Source organism: Phalaenopsis equestris, unplaced genomic scaffold (genome assembly GCF_001263595.1).
Source record: "Phalaenopsis equestris unplaced genomic scaffold, ASM126359v1 Scaffold000149, whole genome shotgun sequence".
NCBI lineage: Eukaryota > Viridiplantae > Streptophyta > Magnoliopsida > Asparagales > Orchidaceae > Phalaenopsis > Phalaenopsis equestris.
Genome location: NW_018164591.1, coordinates 243,175 through 263,194, shown reverse-complemented (window position 1 = coordinate 263,194; position 20,020 = coordinate 243,175). Strand labels below are relative to the sequence as shown.

General features: G+C 37.7%; 1 protein-coding gene across 2 annotated transcripts in view; it reads left to right on the top strand.

Moving 5' to 3' along the window:
- Positions 1-4,043: 4,043 nt before the first annotated feature.
- LOC110021816 (chaperone protein DnaJ) overlaps positions 4,044-20,020 on the top strand; it is a 73,870-nt gene continuing 57,893 nt past the window's right edge. For both annotated transcript variants that reach the window (XM_020720481.1, XM_020720480.1), the window contains exon 1: positions 4,044-4,400. In XM_020720481.1, coding sequence (XP_020576140.1) covers positions 4,098-4,400 — 303 coding nt within the window. In that variant the 5' untranslated portion in view covers positions 4,044-4,097. The remainder of the gene's footprint in view (positions 4,401-20,020) is intronic.

Below are 20,020 nucleotides of genomic sequence, written 5' to 3'. Positions count from 1 at the left end.
ACGAAGGACAAAGTAATATTTCAGGAGAGACAAAAGACCAAATTTATAATATTTCAAGTGGGACAAAATACCAAATTCCTTTCTTATACAAGTAAAATATGGTAATTTGAGTGGGGTGGGGGTAGGGCGGAATTGTCCCCCTTGGTCCCAACTTGGGTCTACCCCTGTTTACATACATATCATGCACTTCTTATGTATTTACATTTCTCACATCTAAATTTTCATATTTGTAAACATAGCACTCAAAAAAAGCAGCACTTTTGATGTATAAAAATTCAAGTTTAAGGTGATGTTTGGTAGCATGGTATTAATTGAAATTAGTCATGAATTTAACTTAGATCCAACGAAACATAAAAAAAGATAAAAATTCAATCTAACGCTCTATTAGCTGCAGTTTTCTCGCGTACCATCTTTCATTCTTGCGTTTCGCCACTTCTAAGACGTAAATCCAGATTCCATAAATCTGATTGTGAGGTAAATTTATTCCACCGTTACTCCCAAACTCTTCCGCCGCAGCAGGGCTCAGACAAAATCCGGATTTACAGGATTTCATAAATCCTATTTAACGTAAATCTAAGATGCAGCTAAAGGCCACCTAAAGAGTGAAAGATTCGAGTCATATGCATGTAAATATGTATGTTTATATGTTAAATGTATATAAGAAATTTATATAAATTCCATTTTTTTTTAGTTCATGAAATTTACTGAAGATTGTTGCTTTAATGCTCGTCAGTGTATAGTTTTTGTTCTTTCTCATCTCACTGTCTTTTCTTCTGTCTATGTAGATATTGCTTTAACTATTCATGGATGTATAGTGGACATCAATTACTTACTCATCAGTGTGGATATAGACAATGAGTTGATATAACAAAATCATTATAAATTACTGTTTTTTTTTTTTAATTTTAGGAATGCTACGAGCCTTCAGCCACTCATAATGTGCCTAACAATTGAAGTACCTCCTCCTTAAGGTTGGGGTCTTGTAATGTGGAATGACATAGAGTTCGAACCCCTGACCTGAGGGGTATTATACCGTGAATGCCAAAAAACAGGTCGAGTACGCGACACAAAATATTGCGTTGTTTGTGTGTAAATATATAGTTTATTTAGTTAGATGAGAGCATATTTCAAATTATATGATACATACATGTAATTAACAAAAGTCACACGAAGTCCAGTTTTGGCTACTTTTTCCTTGGAAATTTCGGCAATAACAATACAACGAGAACTTGGGCACGACTTAGGACGACTTAAGGAACACTTGGAAGTTGTTGAAGTTGCTTATCTTAAGGTTTTAGTAGAGTCTCTGTCAACCCTATGATTTTCTTCAATTGTTATCCTCAGGAAAGATTCCTAGAATTGTTTCTTGCGAGCTTGGAGAGATTCTGATGAGTTAATAAGTGCAATTGTATAAGGGAGATCTACGAAAAGCTCGTTCTGAACGGTGAGGATCACAGTGTATTGCAAGGATCGATTGCTCGAGTTTGCGTTTTTTGTACTTCTTACATTGTTTCATTTTTATACACACAATAACAATTTTCGTGCTTTCATTTCTCATGCATCTTAGTTAACTGTGTTTTCATACACCTGTAATGTAAGTCGTGTGATTTTCTCATCATTTTATCCTATAAATTTCCTTCCCCAGACGTTTTATTTATGTTTAGATTTCATATGTTAATGCGTTAACTTTCATGTTTTAATTTACTTCAAATACATAAAAATTGAGTGGTATGCTTGTGGCTTTCACATACTTACCACCCCCATTCCATATACACACATCTCGAAGATATAAAGTTTTATTTTTACATATAAGCCACCTCATCCTCATGGCTTAGCCATTGGTGGGGGTGGCCTATACGTAAAAATGAATGTTTAGGTGTTTGATTTGTGAAAACGCAGGAATCGTGAGGTTTACATTTTAGACATAAAATAATTTTAAAAAAATTGTCCTTTATTAAGTCACTTTGGTCCGGTAATGGCCCACCGGCCTGATTAGTGTGGTCCCACTTGTGGGCCTCGATGAGTGTGGAGCACGTCGCGTGACGTGAGATGGCCTCTGCCCAAGCGCACGCGCGGCCCGGCAATGGCCCACCGGCCTGATCCGAACCGGCTTTAGCGCGTCGTATTTGGGAAGGTACAACGGACGAGATCTCTATTAGATTTTGCGAAGCCTTTGGACGCTGGTTTCGTGTGCCACGTCATCCGGCTTTAATGGCGATAGATTTATTTTTACTGTAACGAGTTTGGGCTATATAACAAATATTAGCCCCTTTTTACTAAATAATTACTTTACATGCCATTCTCATTTTAAGTGATCGGTCTGTATAGGAGTGGGACCCACGTGTGGGATTGATGATGTGACCCTCGTCTTAGAAGATAGCAATTAAAGGAAAGTGCTTCTGATCTATTTTTTGCTAAGCGATCTAAGTAAGGGTAATTTTGGAAGTGAGGATTAAAGAAGTAATTAGTTTTGTTGGTGGGCCCTTACGCATGGGGATCACATGACGGTGGGCCTGACCCAGGCCCTTAAGTCATATGACAATTGTAATATATATGAGCCCGATTAGTTTATGCTCGGCTTATTAAATAGTCCATCTTTGATTCATTCATTGAATCAGAAAGGAATGGATTAAGATGAAATAATATTTATTCCCTTAATTGAACAAAATAAATAATATTATTATGATATTTATTTTGTAAAAGTTTTATTGTTTAAAAAATATTTAAGCTTAAAAATTTTAAATAATTTTAATTAGGATTGTAAATAAAAAAAATTTTTTTCCTCGTTTGAATATGTAAATAATACCTAAGAATTAGATGGTATGTTTTGTAAATGTAAGAAAATTTACTCATTGCCCTTGCTGTAGTCCCTCCCCCAAACCGTACTTCCCTCCCGCCACAAATTGTGTAGAAAAGTTTGTCATGTCAAACTCAAGCACGAATTGTTTGGTGGATGGAGAAGAATGACTAGTGGTAGATTGATTGAGCTAACGAGCCGAGCCAGGATGAGCTCCAATTGTTTAATAAATGAGCTCCAGTTTGAGCTTGAGCTCGTGGCTCGATGAGCTCGGCTTGTGAGCCCATTAACGGGCCAATCTCGGAGCCAGCTTGCGAGCCTACTCGGCTCATTTCCACCCCTAATCCCACCTTCCATCTAGCCCGTGGTCTCAGCCTTTCTAACTTAATTCCACATTGACCAATACAAGGGGGGGAAAAAACTCATGCCCTTTAAATTATGACTCTCAAGTCTCATGGTGGTTGTTTCACTCGTCCTTGCTGGAGGAGTTTTAATAAATTATTATTTCGAGCTGAAAAATAGCTTAATTTGAACAATTGAGTTTAAGTCGAGTCAAATACGAATATGCAAATCACTAGCTATTTCGTGACTCTCAATTTTCATGGTGGTTTTTTCACTCGTCCCTGCTGGAGGAGTTTTAATAAATTATTATTTTGAGCTGAAAAATAGCTTAATTTGAATAATTGAGTTTAAGTCAAGTCAAATACGAATATGCAAATCACTAGCTATTTCGAACATGAGCCGAACATGAAAAAAAAAAAAAGAAATTGACGAGGCAAGCACGAACAAACCTTCAGCTCACTCAAGCTCAGCTCATTTACAACATTATCTTCGGCTCAATTTTTATAGGATATAAATTAAAATTCTCGATTGAATTGAGCTTGTTAAATTATCAATCGAAGCATCAGCTTCCCTACATACACAATAAGATTATTTATTAATTGTATTCACATATAAATAATTATAGGCACAGTAATATATGCATATATTACTATATTTATTAATATAATCAATTAACGCTAATTATGAAAGAAAACGAACAAAATTTTTTCGGCCTGTGCTGCAAATTGCATGTATATTCTTTTCCTTATACTTAATCGGTGTTTTCATTTCTAAAATGGGCTTTCTAGGGCCATTAGATGGGATTTGTAGACCCATTGGATGGGTCTTCTAGGCTCATTGGCAAGCCCTTTAGTCGTGGATATGTAGCATCGTACGTCTCCCCAATCTCTCTAGGAAACTCACTCTCCTCTCGCAGCCATAAAACGAACGTCTAGCATGCTTCTCTCGTGGTGAGAGAATGGCTGTTTCGCTATCTTCCCTGCCGCCTGTTCCTTCGAAAACCAACCTAGGGTTTAAGCCTGAGTTCTCTCGAGGTGGCGCAATTTTCTCTATTTGTTCAACGGACAGCAACCTTTTCGGTGATGCTTCACTCGCCTTCCGGCACTTAAAGAGGCGTCGGAGCCGCCCACGGAGCAGCGGCGGAGCCTTCTCCGTTTTCGTTGTTGCCGCTACTTCGATAGACTACTACTCGACACTTGGAGTTTCGAGGTCGGCGAGTAGCAAAGAGATCAAGGCTGCCTATCGGAAGCTCGCTCGCCAGGTATCGCTCTCTCCCGTACATGGTCAGATCATTTATCTGAGAAGTTTTTTCTATGACAGCTTATGGTCTGAGAGTGAGTTTGTTTGTTAAGAAGATTCAATTGGATTTGATCCACTAAAAGTTTGGGTAGTTTGAGACTTGTATGGCATTTGATAGTGCTGGCCATTCGCGCTGCAAACTATGAGTTCAAGCTTTTCAGTATGCAATGCTTTTACCGTGGGCAATTTGATGGAATCTGCTGGGTATTTTTGTATTCCCGCTAGCGGTTTATAGTCTTCTTTGTGTGAATTGAAGAACTCCCAGAAACAACGAAATGTGTAAAATTGGTTTTTATTTGCTTCGGTCCATTTTATTTCCAGGATTGTCTCAATCCGAAATATTGGCTGTTATAAGGATTTCTGCACTCCAGTGGTTTCACAAGATCTGATATGTGCATATGCGTTCTCAAATGAATTAATTTATTGTGTTCTTTTTTTTTATGTTGCTTGATTAAATAAAAATAAATCAATTGAAATCATCATCAAGGATGTTTTTGATCCTTCAAATCCGTTTAATAATCCTATCGATGAAACTAATGTGAAATTTCATGGATATTGTAAGCCAGTGCAGATAAGTGGAATTGTTTGCTTTCCATTGATAACTTGCGTTGGATTCTTTGGGTGATTGCAGAACAAAGAAATAATTATTTATAGAAATCATACATTGGATTTCTGAATTAATTCCCTTTCAAAGGAAAGATACCCATTAAAGAAAGTCGTACTAGGATCAGCTACGAGAATGTAGGGTTCAAAATGTATTGATGGATGTGATCATTTAGTTGCCTGCCCCCCACCCTATCTATGGATATTTATTTGTTATTTAGAAGTCAAAACTTTTCCAAATCTATGGTTTCATATGATGAAGAATACCGAGATACCACCCCTTCTTTAACTCATTCACATATTAATCAACGATTGAGAGGCTAGGTCCAATGTTGAAAAGAGAACATAATTTGTTTGCTCCTCTCCATAAAACATGAGTATCCTTTATGGCTAAAGTGGATTCCTTTCAACGTAACCTAAAGCTTGTGGATCAACATTCTCTTCAACGCGAAAATGGTTGCATTTTTGGATAGGTTTCTCTTGATTTTGCTCTTTTTTATCAATATTGCTTGAATAACTATTATCCAGCCTCCGACCAATGAATAATTTGAAGGTTTTTTTATAGATTTTCACCTGTGATATTTGGACTAAGATTTTGAAGGATGGAGTTGATTTTATAGTTAAGATTGATAAATTATTTTTTGGGATGTAAGTTTAGAAACTCTGAACATTGAAAGTGTATTTGTTCAACAAGATGCAATCTGACACAAAGGGGCAAAAGGGAGCGGCTAGTTTCTCTAGATAGATGTCAAGTGTGTAGGAATTTTGGATGAATGCTCAATTGTTTTTGGCTAGACGAATTGCATCGATTGTTGTCCTTTTTCTATGTAAATTTTATAGATTAGTTATGAAACTTTTTGTTCTTTTTTTGCACCTTTTTTTTCCTTTTTACCTTATAGTCACATCACCTTAAAAATTTGAAGGCCTTCCATTCTTTGCAACCTTTGGCAATTAACACATATTGCACTCCCTGTCTACCATTCCCATATGCTTCGGTTCCATCTCACTCAACCTCCCCCCATTTGGTGATTGAGGAATAAGTTCACGTTCCTAAGATTGGGTTTTCTTTTATAGGGCCAATCTTTTTTGGCTTTAGTTACACCTTAATGATCCCTATAGTGGTTGACCCACCAGTAGTCTTCCCATTAGAGTTTTATGGTGGTAACCTTTCCTATGGAAACAATAACCTACATGTTGGCCACTCCTTTATTGGGCTTACCTTGAAATACTACACCCCATCAATGGAATTTGTGTATTCTATCTTCTCTTGATGAGCCTCCATCCTTAGCAACTTCCTTAGTGGTTGGCTTGATCCGTTTTAAATAATGTCCCCCTTTGTTGTAGTGTACTCCACCAGGGAACTTAATCGCGGCGATGTGAGGATTTAAAATGGATGAGAAGTGACTTGTTATTTTGTTGTGTACTACTGGAGAGTAGATGATTCATAGTTGTGGTGAAATATTATACAGAGGGTTTATGAAGGATTGAGGTTGGGTTTAGTCAGTCATAATTAAGGTTTAGCCCCTTGGTCAAGAGCTATAAAAGGATGTGGGTTTGGCTTGGAAAGTGGAATGGAGATGGCGAGGTTGATTAAGGATTACTCGGAGGATATGGGCTTGTCTTGAATTGCTTTTGTTAGTGCGGTTATGTTTAATAAGAATGGTGAAGTTAGGAGGAGTTTTTGATTGTGTAATGTTAGGTTTATCAGCATTTGGATTATGGAGGTGCTAAGGCAATTTAAGATTTGCGAAGGGAAACTTGAGAGCTTTGAATTTGGATTTGGATATGTGGCAGAAGGAGGAGGAGCAAAAGAGGAAAAAAACCAACCAACCATTTGAATTGCAGTAAGCAACCAAACTTTAATACTATTAAATAATTAGTTATCGTCACAAGTGACTTCTATTTATAAAAATGACAAGAATATTGTTTTATAAAAAAAGAGTAGAACATTTATCTGTTAATGAAATTCATATAATCAGGGAGATTGACCTAGCTACACTTGGAAGTTGAGTGGCATTAATTTGAGCTCCTTTGAAATTGATGAAAGAAGGGCAGACCTAGCTACTCTTGGAAGTATGGTGCAAGTTTCTGCAAATTTTCCTTAGTTATTTAGGTCTTTTTAAACAAAATCTGATTCTTTCAATTGATTATGACCGTGCTTGTTGATTTAGAAGCTTGATTAGAAATAATACCTTCAAATTTTGAGGAAGTTTGGATGGAGATGCAACTGCAATTAATGAGCCTGGTATCTAGCAAGCGGGTTAGTTTCCAAGTATTTAGGATATATAATTCCTTCATAGGATACATATCTTTCACATTAAAGACATAACAAATAATCAACAAAAAAAAAAAAGAATTTAAAACTTCTGTCAAAGTTTTCTATTAATTTCGAATTGGCCACAATTTCATGTGTGTGTATGTATGTATATATATATATATATATATATCTTTTTTTGTTTTGTGTTTACATAGCATTATTGATGAATGTGAATTAAGGTAGTTGATATCATTTTATTCACTTGAAAAATGCTTTTGATTCACAATTTTAACATATTGATAATTGTATACCTTGGTTTTCACATTTGTGTGAAGAAAGTCATGTACAAATGTAAATGCCACATAAAAAAAAATGACAGTGAAGGCCATCTAGATCAGTTGGCATCTTGAGATTATAAACGTAGTTAATTTCAAATGAGTTTTTTAATCACTTTTGAAATGATAATATTATAAATGAATCAAACATTGGCAAGTGAAGATCTCATGTGCCCTTGTTTTAACCCACAAGGCATCGTAATAAATTAGTTACTTCTTTTATTTTTTTAATTTGTTATTGAAAGACCAAGGGAATTTTGATCTCTAAATAATTTTCAATTTTATTTAAGAAGATATAACAAGCCTAATATTACATTTAGTAATGATAGTTCCTCACAAATCACGCAATTTGACAATTTTTCAAAACATTGTTATTCAATGTTTAAGGCATATTTTGTTTTGGAAAATGGCAAAAATGAGTTACCTTAATAAATCTATTAACAATGATAAAATTTTTATATCATCCTTGGGAGTTCTAGGCTAACTTAAGCTAAAATTTGTAGAAAGGCCTTCTCAAGTTTTATAAGGTACTTGAAGTGTAATACATTTCTCAAATCATTGTTTGGTAGTTTTGTTTATTTTATAGGTTAAGTAGTGTGGCACTATTCTTTCAATAACCATTTTGAGTATTTTTGATAAAATTATTTGTTATATTATTTTCAAAATGTCTAATAATTTTTCTAGAAAATAGTTAATAAATGAGAAAGTCTTTACCTAAGAATTTAAAATTGTTTAATCCAAGAAAGATAAGCACTAATAATTACAAACATGTTGGTCGAGGAGAGAGATATATCTTGATGTTCATGATATAGAATGTGAAAGTTTTGGTAAAGGGAATAAGCTTCTTTTATACTATCGAATCAAGGAATTTGATATTCTTATTAAGGGCACTTAAATAACTTGGGATAAAATTTTAATTGGTTCTCATTTCCCAATTTATGTTCCAGGCCAAAGAGCATGATATCAGAGTTAACCAATGACAACGAGAAATGCAAAATTTGTTACTGAAATCAAAGAGCAATTACAACCAAAATTAAGGAAATAGGAGATAACCAAAGTGACAACACAACTCAAAATTAGGGCTTAGGTCGAGGGTGGTGGTGCTGCGGTTTGAGAGGGAACTAGTATATGTGGAGGCAGGATGAGCGGAAGGTAGGAAGCGGATGGATACCTGGATGTCAGAAATTTGCGATTGGTTGGCGATTGGGTTACGGTCGGGAAGGGTGGTTGGTGGTAGGAAGGGTAGGGTTAAGGTGTAGGAGGGCCAGAGAAGGGCAGTTTGAAAGCCTACAGGGGATGCTGGGACGACAAGAGATCAACCCAGCAAGGAGGTAGTAGTCTGGAGAGTTGCAACTGTGTGAAGACAATCAATAGGTGGTCGTGGGGTGAGTTGTGACTGTACGGAGAGACCCACTACAGGTGTCTGGATTGTTGCAGGGAGGAGAGGGGAAGATGGCAGCAAGGGAAGGAATGTGGAGGCATGGAACTTCGAGTATAATCACCACCTCAGAGCTAGATACAGTCGGAGTACCACTTGTCCTCGGATACTACTTAAGGGTTGTCGACGACTTATTCTGATAGAAAACACAACAAAAACTAACCCTATAACATCAGAAACAAATCCAATAGGTGGTCGTGGGGTGAGTTGTGACTGTCTGGAGACACCCACTACAGGTGTCTGGATTGTTGCAGGGAGGAGAGGGGAAGGTGGCAGCAAGGGGAGGGATGTGGAGGCAGGGAACACCGAGTATAATCATCACCTCAAAACGAGATACAGTTGGAGCACCACTTATCCTCGGATGCAACCTAAGGGTTACCGACGACTGTTCTGATAGAAAACATAATAAAAACTAATCCTATAACATCAGAAACACAAATCTATAATAATCGGATTACTAGGACTGGCCGACAAGGACAAACCAACTCCACAACATCCCAGTCACGGGACTTCCCTCATCACTCAACGATCACGGGAGCTTCTATTTTTATTTTTATACATGAATTGGCACACGCCTTAATGATCTTGTAAATTCTTTGTTGGTGTCTTTGCACAATCTTTTGTTTATATGTTTCTCTTGGTGATTATCATTTAAGTTCGTGGTAGCAATTGGTGTAAGACGAGTCTGATTCATAACCGTTAGTTACTGCATTTGATGACTTACCTTTTAGCATTTTGTGATTATTGATAGTTGTCCTAAGTGGAGGCAGAGAACACCGAGTATAATCATCACCTCAAAACGAGATACAACTGGAGCACTACTTATCATCGGATGCAACCTAAGGGTTGCCGACGACTGTTCTGATAGAAAACATAATAAAAATTAATCCTATAACATCAGAAACATACATCTATAATAATAGGATTACTAGGACTGCCCGACAAGGACAAACCAACTCCACAACATCTTGGTCACAGGACTTCCCGCATCACTCAACGATCACGGGAGCTTCTATTTTTATTTTCATACATGAATTGGCACACGCCTTAATGATCTTGTAAATTCTTTGTTGGTGTTTTTGCACAATCTTTTGTTTATATGTTTCTCTTGATGATTATCAGTTAAGTTCGTGGTAGCAATTGGTGTAGGACGAGTCTGATTCATTACCGTTAGTTACTGCATTTGATGGCTTACCTTTTGTTATTTTGTGATTATTGATGGTTGTCCTAAGTGTAATTTGTTATAGTTTCTAAGTTTCTAATATTTGTTTGCAATTTTTCTATTGTTTTATCCAGCCCTTGAAATTAATCTAGTTGTATGGCTTTGGCGGCATGATTTCAATTCAAAAATGTATTGCAAGTGATTATTATTACTTTTAGTTAAAAAAATGGTTAATTAGTTTAAGGTTTGTAATAATGATGAATGCAATATGTATGAACATTTTTTTGGGACTTCAAGCATTGTTTACGATAAATTATAATGAACATAGCCATATACTATTAAATAAAAAATGATTAGCAAGACAAGTGATTTATTTTCTTACAATTGTAAGTCAGTTCTACAAGTTTGCAAGGTCCTTTTAAAATTGGAGCACTCTCTCACTAAAACAGGATCTCTCAAAGTGTTTTCGCTTAAAAGTTACGATGGCATATGCTTCTTCTACTAGTGTTACTCCAATCTCAGAAAGTTTAATAAATGGAGGCGTTGGATTCAGCCAATTGCAATTTTCTTTTTTCAGGTTTATCTTTTAAAGCTTTCCTCACACACTTATGAACTAGGTTGGTGTTGTATCTCTAAGATCGAGAAGAGGTCAACTTTGATCCTTATCAATGACTTGTGGAAGATTTCTTTGGTGTTTCAATTTTGTTTTATTAGATTTCAAGATGCCATCTTTCCTTTCACTATTGTAGGAAGGCTTTTTTTATTTGAAGAAAATGCCACCTTGGGCATCTTACTATTGGTCATAAACTTCTCTCTGATTAGCGTTCCTACCTATTTACTCTTGATGACATCCTTTTTTTCAATGGAGGTCAACCTCCATCATATTCTCTTTATGCCAATTTATTATAATCTTCACTTGCTGCTTATGCCTTCTTTCTTTTGTTTTTCAATCATCGGCAAACCAAGTTCTCTTGAAATATTCTTAGCTCTATGGTTGAGGTGTTTTTGTCATTGTTAATATAAAAAATTAGCAACTAATAAAAACTTGACATGCGCATATGCAGTTTGAGTTTAAATGTTTTCTATTCAAAGATGGCTTGGCCATCTAACAAATTTCTAGTCTTTGGCTATGATGAGTTATAACAAAACTCCTTATGATTGAGTTATCTATTCTTGAGCCAAAAAAATTACTCAGTAAATTTAAATTTTAGGTGATAATCATAAAGAGGTAAATACTTGGTTGTTCCTTATCGACTCTATTTGTTAAACCCCCATAAAGTTCCTTTATTGTGATATGCCTTAATAACCAACGATTTAATTTTTGTAATAAAACCTCAACATTAGCATTTGTACTAAGTAATGCTATGTGAAAAGAATCTATATAAACTCATGACATATACAAATAGGGGTAATTCTTTTCAAAGAATTTTACTTCATGTAGATAGCTTCTTGTTTTCATTTGTTTTGGTAATAACAATACCCCATATTACAGAGTTATCTACTTTTGAGCCAAAAATATTACTCAGTAAATTTAAATTTTAAGTGATAATCATACAGAGGTAAATACTTAACATTCACATAACTTAGACTTTCCCTCTTTGTTGAAGGCATCAGTTCCTTACATAGATCTCTTTATCTTCTTAGGCAGGTAGTTCGAGTTGCTTTTGGTAGCTATATGTGTTTAGCTTCTTAGAGACATCATAAAAAATATTCGCTTTCTTCTGGGGCCTCTATAAAGATCATATCCGTGGCGACAATCAAGATAATAAAGTCCATGACTACTCGATTTCTCTTTTTAAGCTTAATACCCAAGAACTGATAAGTTCTTACTTGGAAGTTATGAAATAATCATTGTTTGAGATTGGCTTGGAGGTGTTCCTTTTCGTTATCATAAAATTGGCCTCTTCTGTCATGCGTGTGAACAGATCAATGATAGGAGAATGACTTTAAACCACTTTTATTTGCATTTATTATGGTTGTTTGTCAGCTCTTAGGACTTGCATTGTCTACTTGGAAGTTCATTTAGGCGGCGTTGCCACTCTAGGTGATTTCATCGGCCTATATCATTAGTAACAGTAATTTTTGCCTTTATTTTGACTTTTTGGATTAGAGATATGTGTCTTCGTGAGATCTATGTAGTTGTTATCTTTAGGACTTTTTTTCCTTTGATGTTATTAGGGCTGATGATTGGAATCTTCTTACTTATTTTATTGTGTCTCCATGATGCAGGTGTGCAGAGAGAGGCGCGGGAGCTCCATCCGTGTTTCTTATGCCTAGACTGACCAATCCAGACAGGGGGGAGTTGATCCCCTCTTTTCCAGGGTTTTGGTGCCTTCTTTCAACAATGGGGTTGATACCGGAGTTAACCCAAATGATAACGTAAATGCAACTTTTATTACTAAAAGTCAAATAGGGATTACAATCAAATACACAAAATTAGGAAATGCCAAAAATACGACACAAACTCGATTAGGGCATAGGCCGAGGGTGGCGGTGCTGCGATTTTTGATAGAAAAACATGCACGGAAGTAGTTGAATGGTCGGAAGGCAGCAAAGGATGACTATGGTTTGCTATTAAAAAATAAGGAGGTGGGCGACAGTAGGGTATGATGCGATGGCTGCAACAAGAAGGTTGTAGCAGGGTGTTGAAAGGGGTGGGGTAGGTTGTAAATAGAGATAAGGGCCGATTGAGTGTAGCCGACTGCGGGTTGGAGGAAGGAAATGGGAAGGGAATACGGGTGAGGTTGACCTGTTGAGAGTTGCCACGGTAGGTAGGAGGGAAAAGGGGAGGGAATACGAGGAGATAATCACCACTTTGGAGCAAGATACATCCGGAGCACCACCTATCATTGGATACAACCTTAACAAGGGAGAAAGTCACAGGTAACAAAAAAACTGAAATTTAATCAAAGAAAACATCTTATATATAATAATAATAGATAACTAAGGGGGAAGCCCCCTCCTCTTCGGTGACAACCCTAACCCAATAGAAAGGGCTGACCAACTCTGTTGAACCAGTTCAACATCCTTAGCTAGTTCAACCAGTGGTGAGCTCTGATGACCCTCGCATCAGTCTTCTGTGGTTGGAGGATATTCGATCTCATCTAAGTTTTTTGTTCTCTGTAGCTCTGAGTCAAATATGCTACGTTGAATGTAGCAGAAATATTATACTCAGCTGGTAGGTTGAGCTATTTTGCGTTGTCATTCAACCCCTTGAGAATCTTTTAAGATCCATCTGCCTTTGACCTAAGCTTTCCGAAGGACACCACCATGAACTTTTCTTTCTTCAATCTGATCCACACTAGATCATCTTCTTCCTAATTTTATTGGCCCGTGCCTTGACGATTTTGTTTGGTGATCTCCTTTCCCACCTTTTCGTGTAACTTCTAAATCTCTTGCACCCTTACTTCAACAACTTCACTAAACTAGTGCCAAGAGTTATACCAAATCAAGTGGAGTGAGTAGGTTGCGTCAATACAAAACCTCAAATGGGGTGCATCTCGTGGTTTGACTCACAGATTTGTTGTAAGCAAATTCGGCTTGGGGTAGGATCAGGTTCCACTGGTTAATATTTTTTCAATACAAAACACCTCAGAAGGTTCCTTAGACTCTTGTTCACTACCTATGTCTGATCATCTGTCTATGGATAAGTTACTAAGTTGAATTGAAACTTAGTGCCAGGTTTCCCCCGTAGGGTCCTCCAGAAGTGACTTGGAGCACCGCTTGTTTTTGGATACATCTTTAGCAAGGGAGAAGGACACCAAAAAAATTGAAGCAAAAACTGAATCCTAATCGAAGAAAACAATATATAGATATATATATATAGATATACATTTGATCAGACATCTGTTTGTCAGTTGTAAGTCCCCTTTAGTCTGGGGTTCGATTCCCCCTGGTGGAGGGTGTGATACCCGAATTTTAAGGCGCATTGGGGATGACTAGGGCTCGTATAATTGCCTCAGGCCATTCCTTTTAAAAAGTTATATATATATATATATATATGCCATTGAACAATATATAATGGCGATCGAGGGCTCTGCTAGGGTTTCAAATGATTATTTACCTCGCCAATGATTCTGTCGCACGAAAGATACATAGTCTTTGTTGTAGACTTTACTCTTCCGTTCGTCACTTTCTGCTTCGTCGGGTCACGCCATTTTTTGACGCCGACGGTTTTGACTGCGTCTTGTTTTTGACGATGACGCGTTCGAGTCTGCGACGACGTCGCGTTCGCGTTTGACGATGACGTCCAACATTTTAAATCTTGTAGTGTCCCACCTCGACAACTTCGATTCGGGTTTGCTGTTCGACGCCGACCTTCCTGAGTTACTCGGGACTCTGAAGACAGCAAGACAACAATTCTATTGAGCGGCAGTCGGCAAGCTGCGCCAATTGAGGCTCGCTAATGGTCTCAGGGCTTATTACGCCGCCGCCCTCGTCAGTGATAACCACGCCAATGCTACAGTGGTTCGCAAACACAACTCTTTCCACCTCGCAAATGGTCCAATGTTCCCACAGATGTACCATGATTCTGTTGCAGGACATGAATATTGCAATCTTATCAAAAAAGTAGAAAAAAAGATGGGCAAACCAATAATATTCTTCTCTGACGCTGAAATTTCAAATTGTGCAGGAAAATACAAATTTACATTAGTTAGAAAGTTGCAATTAGGTCACCCTAAGATAGAGATTATCAGGAAGATTTTTGAAGATTTCAAACTAGTTGGGCTTGGCAGTTTGAGTCTTTTCGATGGAAGGCGTGTTATGATACCACCGAGCATAGAAGAGGATTACACAAGGATTTTCTCAAAAAAATTCATTACAACGTGTTATGATACAACCGAGCATAGAAGAAGATTACACAAGGATTTTCTCAAAAAAATTCATTACAATCAAGGAAAATCATATGAAATTTCTTGAATGGACCCTTAATTTTGATCTCAGTCAAGAATATTCAATTGCACCTATCTGATTCTCATTACCAAAACTTAAGCTTCAATTTTTTGACCTACCTATTTTATATGCAATTAGGAATATCCTTGGAAAACCTTTGCAGGTAGACAAACCTGCAGTTCATTTCTTAAGGCCCTCTATTGCTAGAATTTTGATTGAAAAATATATTACACTACCAGATGTAGAAGAAGTCTGGCTTGACTCTACTCACAATGGTTATTGGTAAAAAATCATTATGAAACAAAAACTTCCTCTTATATATTTGCTTCTTTTGTTTTAAGTTTTCAGTTTTTTCTTGGTTTTCAGTCAGGTCAGCCGTTGGCACCTTAGTTTCTCTCTTTTAGGGTTGTATCCAAAGGCGGTAAGGTGTTCTAGTTGTAACTCGTCATGAGGTGGTGTGTATCTTCTGTTTTCTTACTCCCCACAGCCCTTCCTCCCACAAATACTTCCTCTTTCCTCTCTGCAGTCACCTGGGACAACAACCTTGCTGTCTTTTTCCTGCAGACCAGCCACCTAGCAACCTATTTCCCTCATTACAACCGCCCCTCCTCGCTCCCAGCTGCCCCACCCTTGCTGCCACATCCTGGAACAGCACTTTTTGCTGTTCTTCCTGCAGTCCAGTCCACTTCCTTCCTTACAGTGGCCTGGGACAGCAAGTGGCTGATTCCTCGCTGCTGTTTTTCCACTGATTTCAGCGAGCCAATCTCCACTTTTTTCCCACCTTCCAACCGCAACTTCGCCTTCCTCATACTGCCATACAACGCCTCACTACACTCCTTTTGTCATCCACTCAACAAATCTGACCGTCACCTTTGGATATACTTTAGTTATGTTTGTTTGTGTTTGCCATTATATTTTCCTTTTATGTGTGTTGATTATAATCACATATTAATAATATTTATTTTTCTATTATTATTTTGTTAACTCCGGTATCACTTCATTTGCTCTTTGAACCTCTCTGTTACTTGTTCCTACACTCAACTAAGTAGACAGGCTCAATTGATAACCTGCTCTGATAGTTCCTCCATTGGCAATCCATAAATCATTATATCCACCTTCCAGAAGGCGACTTGGTTAAGTTTTGTGCGGTTCTGTATCATGCTTATCTTCTAGAAACAGATTTGGTAAAGTTCTTTCTGCTTCAGGCAAGCACCAAGCTTGTTTTAGCGTCTTCTTTGTTTAACAAGTTTGCTTATGCTAGTTTAACTGGATGAATTTCTTATCTCCTCAGGAATCGTTTGTGAAATGTTGGCTTCTTTTTTAATTTGGTGATTGACACATGTTCTTTAGCTACCGCTTCTTTAATCTAGTATTTTCTGCCTTGCTATAAAAGGGGCACTTCACCTTGACCGTGCTAGAATTTCTTCCTTTATGTAGCTGGTCAGTTTCAACTCGCTTCCCCATCATTCTTTGTAACAAGCTTGTTAGGTTCTGCTTTATGATTGTCCTTTGTATTTTGAATGGATAGAAATAGGTTTTGTCAACAGGTTTTATTCTCTTAAAGTGATTATTAGGGTGATAAGTGGCATGCCTATCTTTGTATCAAGAATTGTCTTGGAGCACCGCAGTTGTCTCATGCCTTTGACAATAATGGGTGTATTCATCTAATTGATGTTAATATTATTATGATGATCTTTTGGTTTATTTATGACCCATTGATACCGGAACTAGTAGTAAGAACAATGGAGTACAAAGGCAAATTTTTATTAATGTAGAAATAGGATTACAACACGATTCAAGTTGAAAGGAAATACAATAATAGACGAATCTCTTGGTTAGAAATGTAAGAAAATGTCCGAAGACGGTGTTGGCACCGACAGAGTGGTAGGGCAAGATGAGAGATGTTAGGTTTGTTTGAGTAGTTGTGATGGTGTTGGTTGGATGTGGGTAGATAGGAAAGTAAGGTTGTAGGGGTAGTATAAGTGAGGTAGAGTGATGGAGGCATATGGGGTGGTAGGCAGCTGGGTTAAAGGTAAGAAAAGGGATCTGTGAGAAAAGGTGGAGTTTGGAAGTTTAAAACCCTAAACCCTAAATCCTAAAAAGTGGGAAAAGACTCCTTACAGAATATTAGAAGACAACTCTGCTAGAACTGCCTCTACACACAGGGGACAACTATTTTTAACCTTCTGAAAGGTTCATTTGCTCTCGAATTAAGCTTCCCAAATGATTTTGCAAGAAATCTCTCCTTTCTCAACCGAATCCATACGAGGTCGCCTTCCTCGGACGTTACTTTCTTCCTGAATTTATTTGCCCGTGCCTGGTATTTTTTATTTTTCTTTGTAATTTCCTTGCCAACTTCTTCGTGGAGTTTATGGATCTCGTAAACCCGTTCTGTGGCATCCTTGCTGATTTCTGAAGATGGTAGGAGCAGCACCAATTCAAGTGGTGTGAGCAGATTGCGCTCGTACATAATCTCGATGGGAGTTCATCTTGTAATTTGGTTGATGGTTCAGTTATAGGAGAACTCAGCTTGAGCTAGGATGAAATCCACTACTTTATGTTTTTTCCCGTGAAACATCTCAGGAGATTACCGAGGCTCTAGTTTACTACCTCTGTCTGTCTGTGTGTTTGTAGATGCGCTGCCGAGCTGAATTGGAGTTTGGTGTCGAGCTTTCCCAGTGTCATCCAGAGGTGGCTCAGGAATTTAACATCTTTGTTGGAGGTGATGGTCTTTGGAATCCCATGCAGCCTCCGTTGTGGCCTTCCTGGACAATGACCTCTTTTAGTGAACACTGGGGATTGCAAAACTGACTCTGGTGGAACATGTATCTATTTGTGTGGTAATATTGCGATGCTGGCTTCTCCTAACATTGCTCCCATATGTTTTTGAAATCTTCGTTTGTTTCATATAGATTCTTTATGGCCTCTAAGTCCACAACTCGAGCCTGCATGGATGTGATCAATAAATGTCAATGATTCTGTGCATCTACTACGCGGTTCTGGCTTCTCGCCTTGTGTTTTAGCACATACTGAAATGAGGGTAGAAATTCTACTTAGGTGGCGCGTCGTCTCTTTTGTTTGCTCTGGTTGTTGAGGAATTTTGGGTCTCGTGATCTGTAAACAGTGTAAACTCATTTGTTAATAGGTAAAGTTTCCAGTGTTACAGAGCTCTTACGTTAGCGTAGAATTCCTTGTCATAGGTTGAGCATTTACTTCTGGACTAGTTCAGATTCTTAGTGAAGAAGGCGATGGGGTGTCCTCCTTGGCTCGGTACTGCTCCGATCCCTATGTCGGAACCATCACATTCTACCTCAAAAAGTTGGTTGAAGTCAGGTTGGGCTAGCATGGTTGCCTGAGTCACATTTTCTTTTAGTGTGCCAAAACTGCTCTAGGCTGCTGTTGTCCAAGTATTCTACTTCCCTTTCAGAAGTTCAGTTAGAGGGGAGGTGATAGTGTTAAAGTTTTTGATAAGTCTTTGATAGAAGAATGCCAGTTCCAAAAATTACCTCAACTCGATGAATAATTGTGGTACGATCCAATTGATAATGGCATCTATTTTTACGGGATCCATTTGAATGCCTTCATTAGACATGATGTAACCAAGAAAACATATCTGACTTGTCATGAAGTGACATTTCTTTGGATGACATATAGTTGCTTGTCTTGTAGTATCTCAAATACAACCTTCCGTTTTAGAAGTTTAGTCAAAGGGGGAGGTGATAGTGCTGAAGTTTCTGATAAATCTTTGATAGAAGAATACCAGTCCCAAAAATTGCCTTAACTTAATGACCTCTATTTTTACGGGATCCATTTGAATGCCTTCATTAGACATGATGTAACCAAGAAAACATATCTGACTTGTCATGAAGTGACATTTCTTTGGATGACATATAGTTGCTTGTCTTGTAGTATCTCAAATACAACCTTCCGTTTTAGAAGTTTAGTCAAAGGGGGAGGTGATAGTGCTGAAGTTTCTGATAAATCTTTGATAGAAGAATACCAGTCCCAAAAATTGCCTTAGCTTAATGACCTCTATTTTTACGGGATCCATTTGAATGCCTTCATTAGACATGATGTAACCAAGAAAACTTATCTGACTTGTCATAAAGTGACATTTCTTGGGATGGGCATATAGTTGCTCGGCTTGCAGTACCTCGAATACAACCTTCAAGTGATGCAAGTGATCCTCTTCCGGCTAGCTTTATACTAGAATGTCGTCAAAGTAGACAACGACAAACTTTCCAAATGCTAGGTTAGAATACCTGATTCATTAATCTCATGAAAGTGCTAGGTGGGTTTGGAAGACCGAAAGACTTAACGGTTCACTCATAAAGTTCGTCCCACATCTTGAAGGCAGTTTTCCACCATCTCTTGGCCTCATCTGTATCTGGTGATATCCGCTGTGCAAGTCAATCTTGAAGAAGACAGTGATCCATGTAGCTAGTCTAAGAGATCTTCCAAGCAAGGTATAGGAAATCGGTACTTGTTAGTAATCTTGTTGATAAATCGGCTTTTGATGCACATTCGTCATGATCCATTTTTTTTAGGCACTATCAGTGCTAGGACTGCACATGGCTGATGCTTCTCTGACTAGCCTCTTGCAATGAGGTCCTATACTTGCCATTGTAGTACTTCATGCTCCTCAGGTTTTAATTTGTGGACTGGTTGGTTTAGCTATATGAATCCTAGTATAAGGTTGATGGCGTGTTGGATGTCCTTTAGTGGCGATAATCTCTTTGGTAAGCTACCGATCATAACTTCCTGAAGGTCCAATAGCAATGGTTGCAATAGTGTTGGTACATCTCTTTCTTCGCTTCCTTCCATTTCTTCGCTTCCTTCCAAGAGGACTAATTCTAGTGTTATAGGGGCATCTGTAACAGATTGCAGGAAAGTG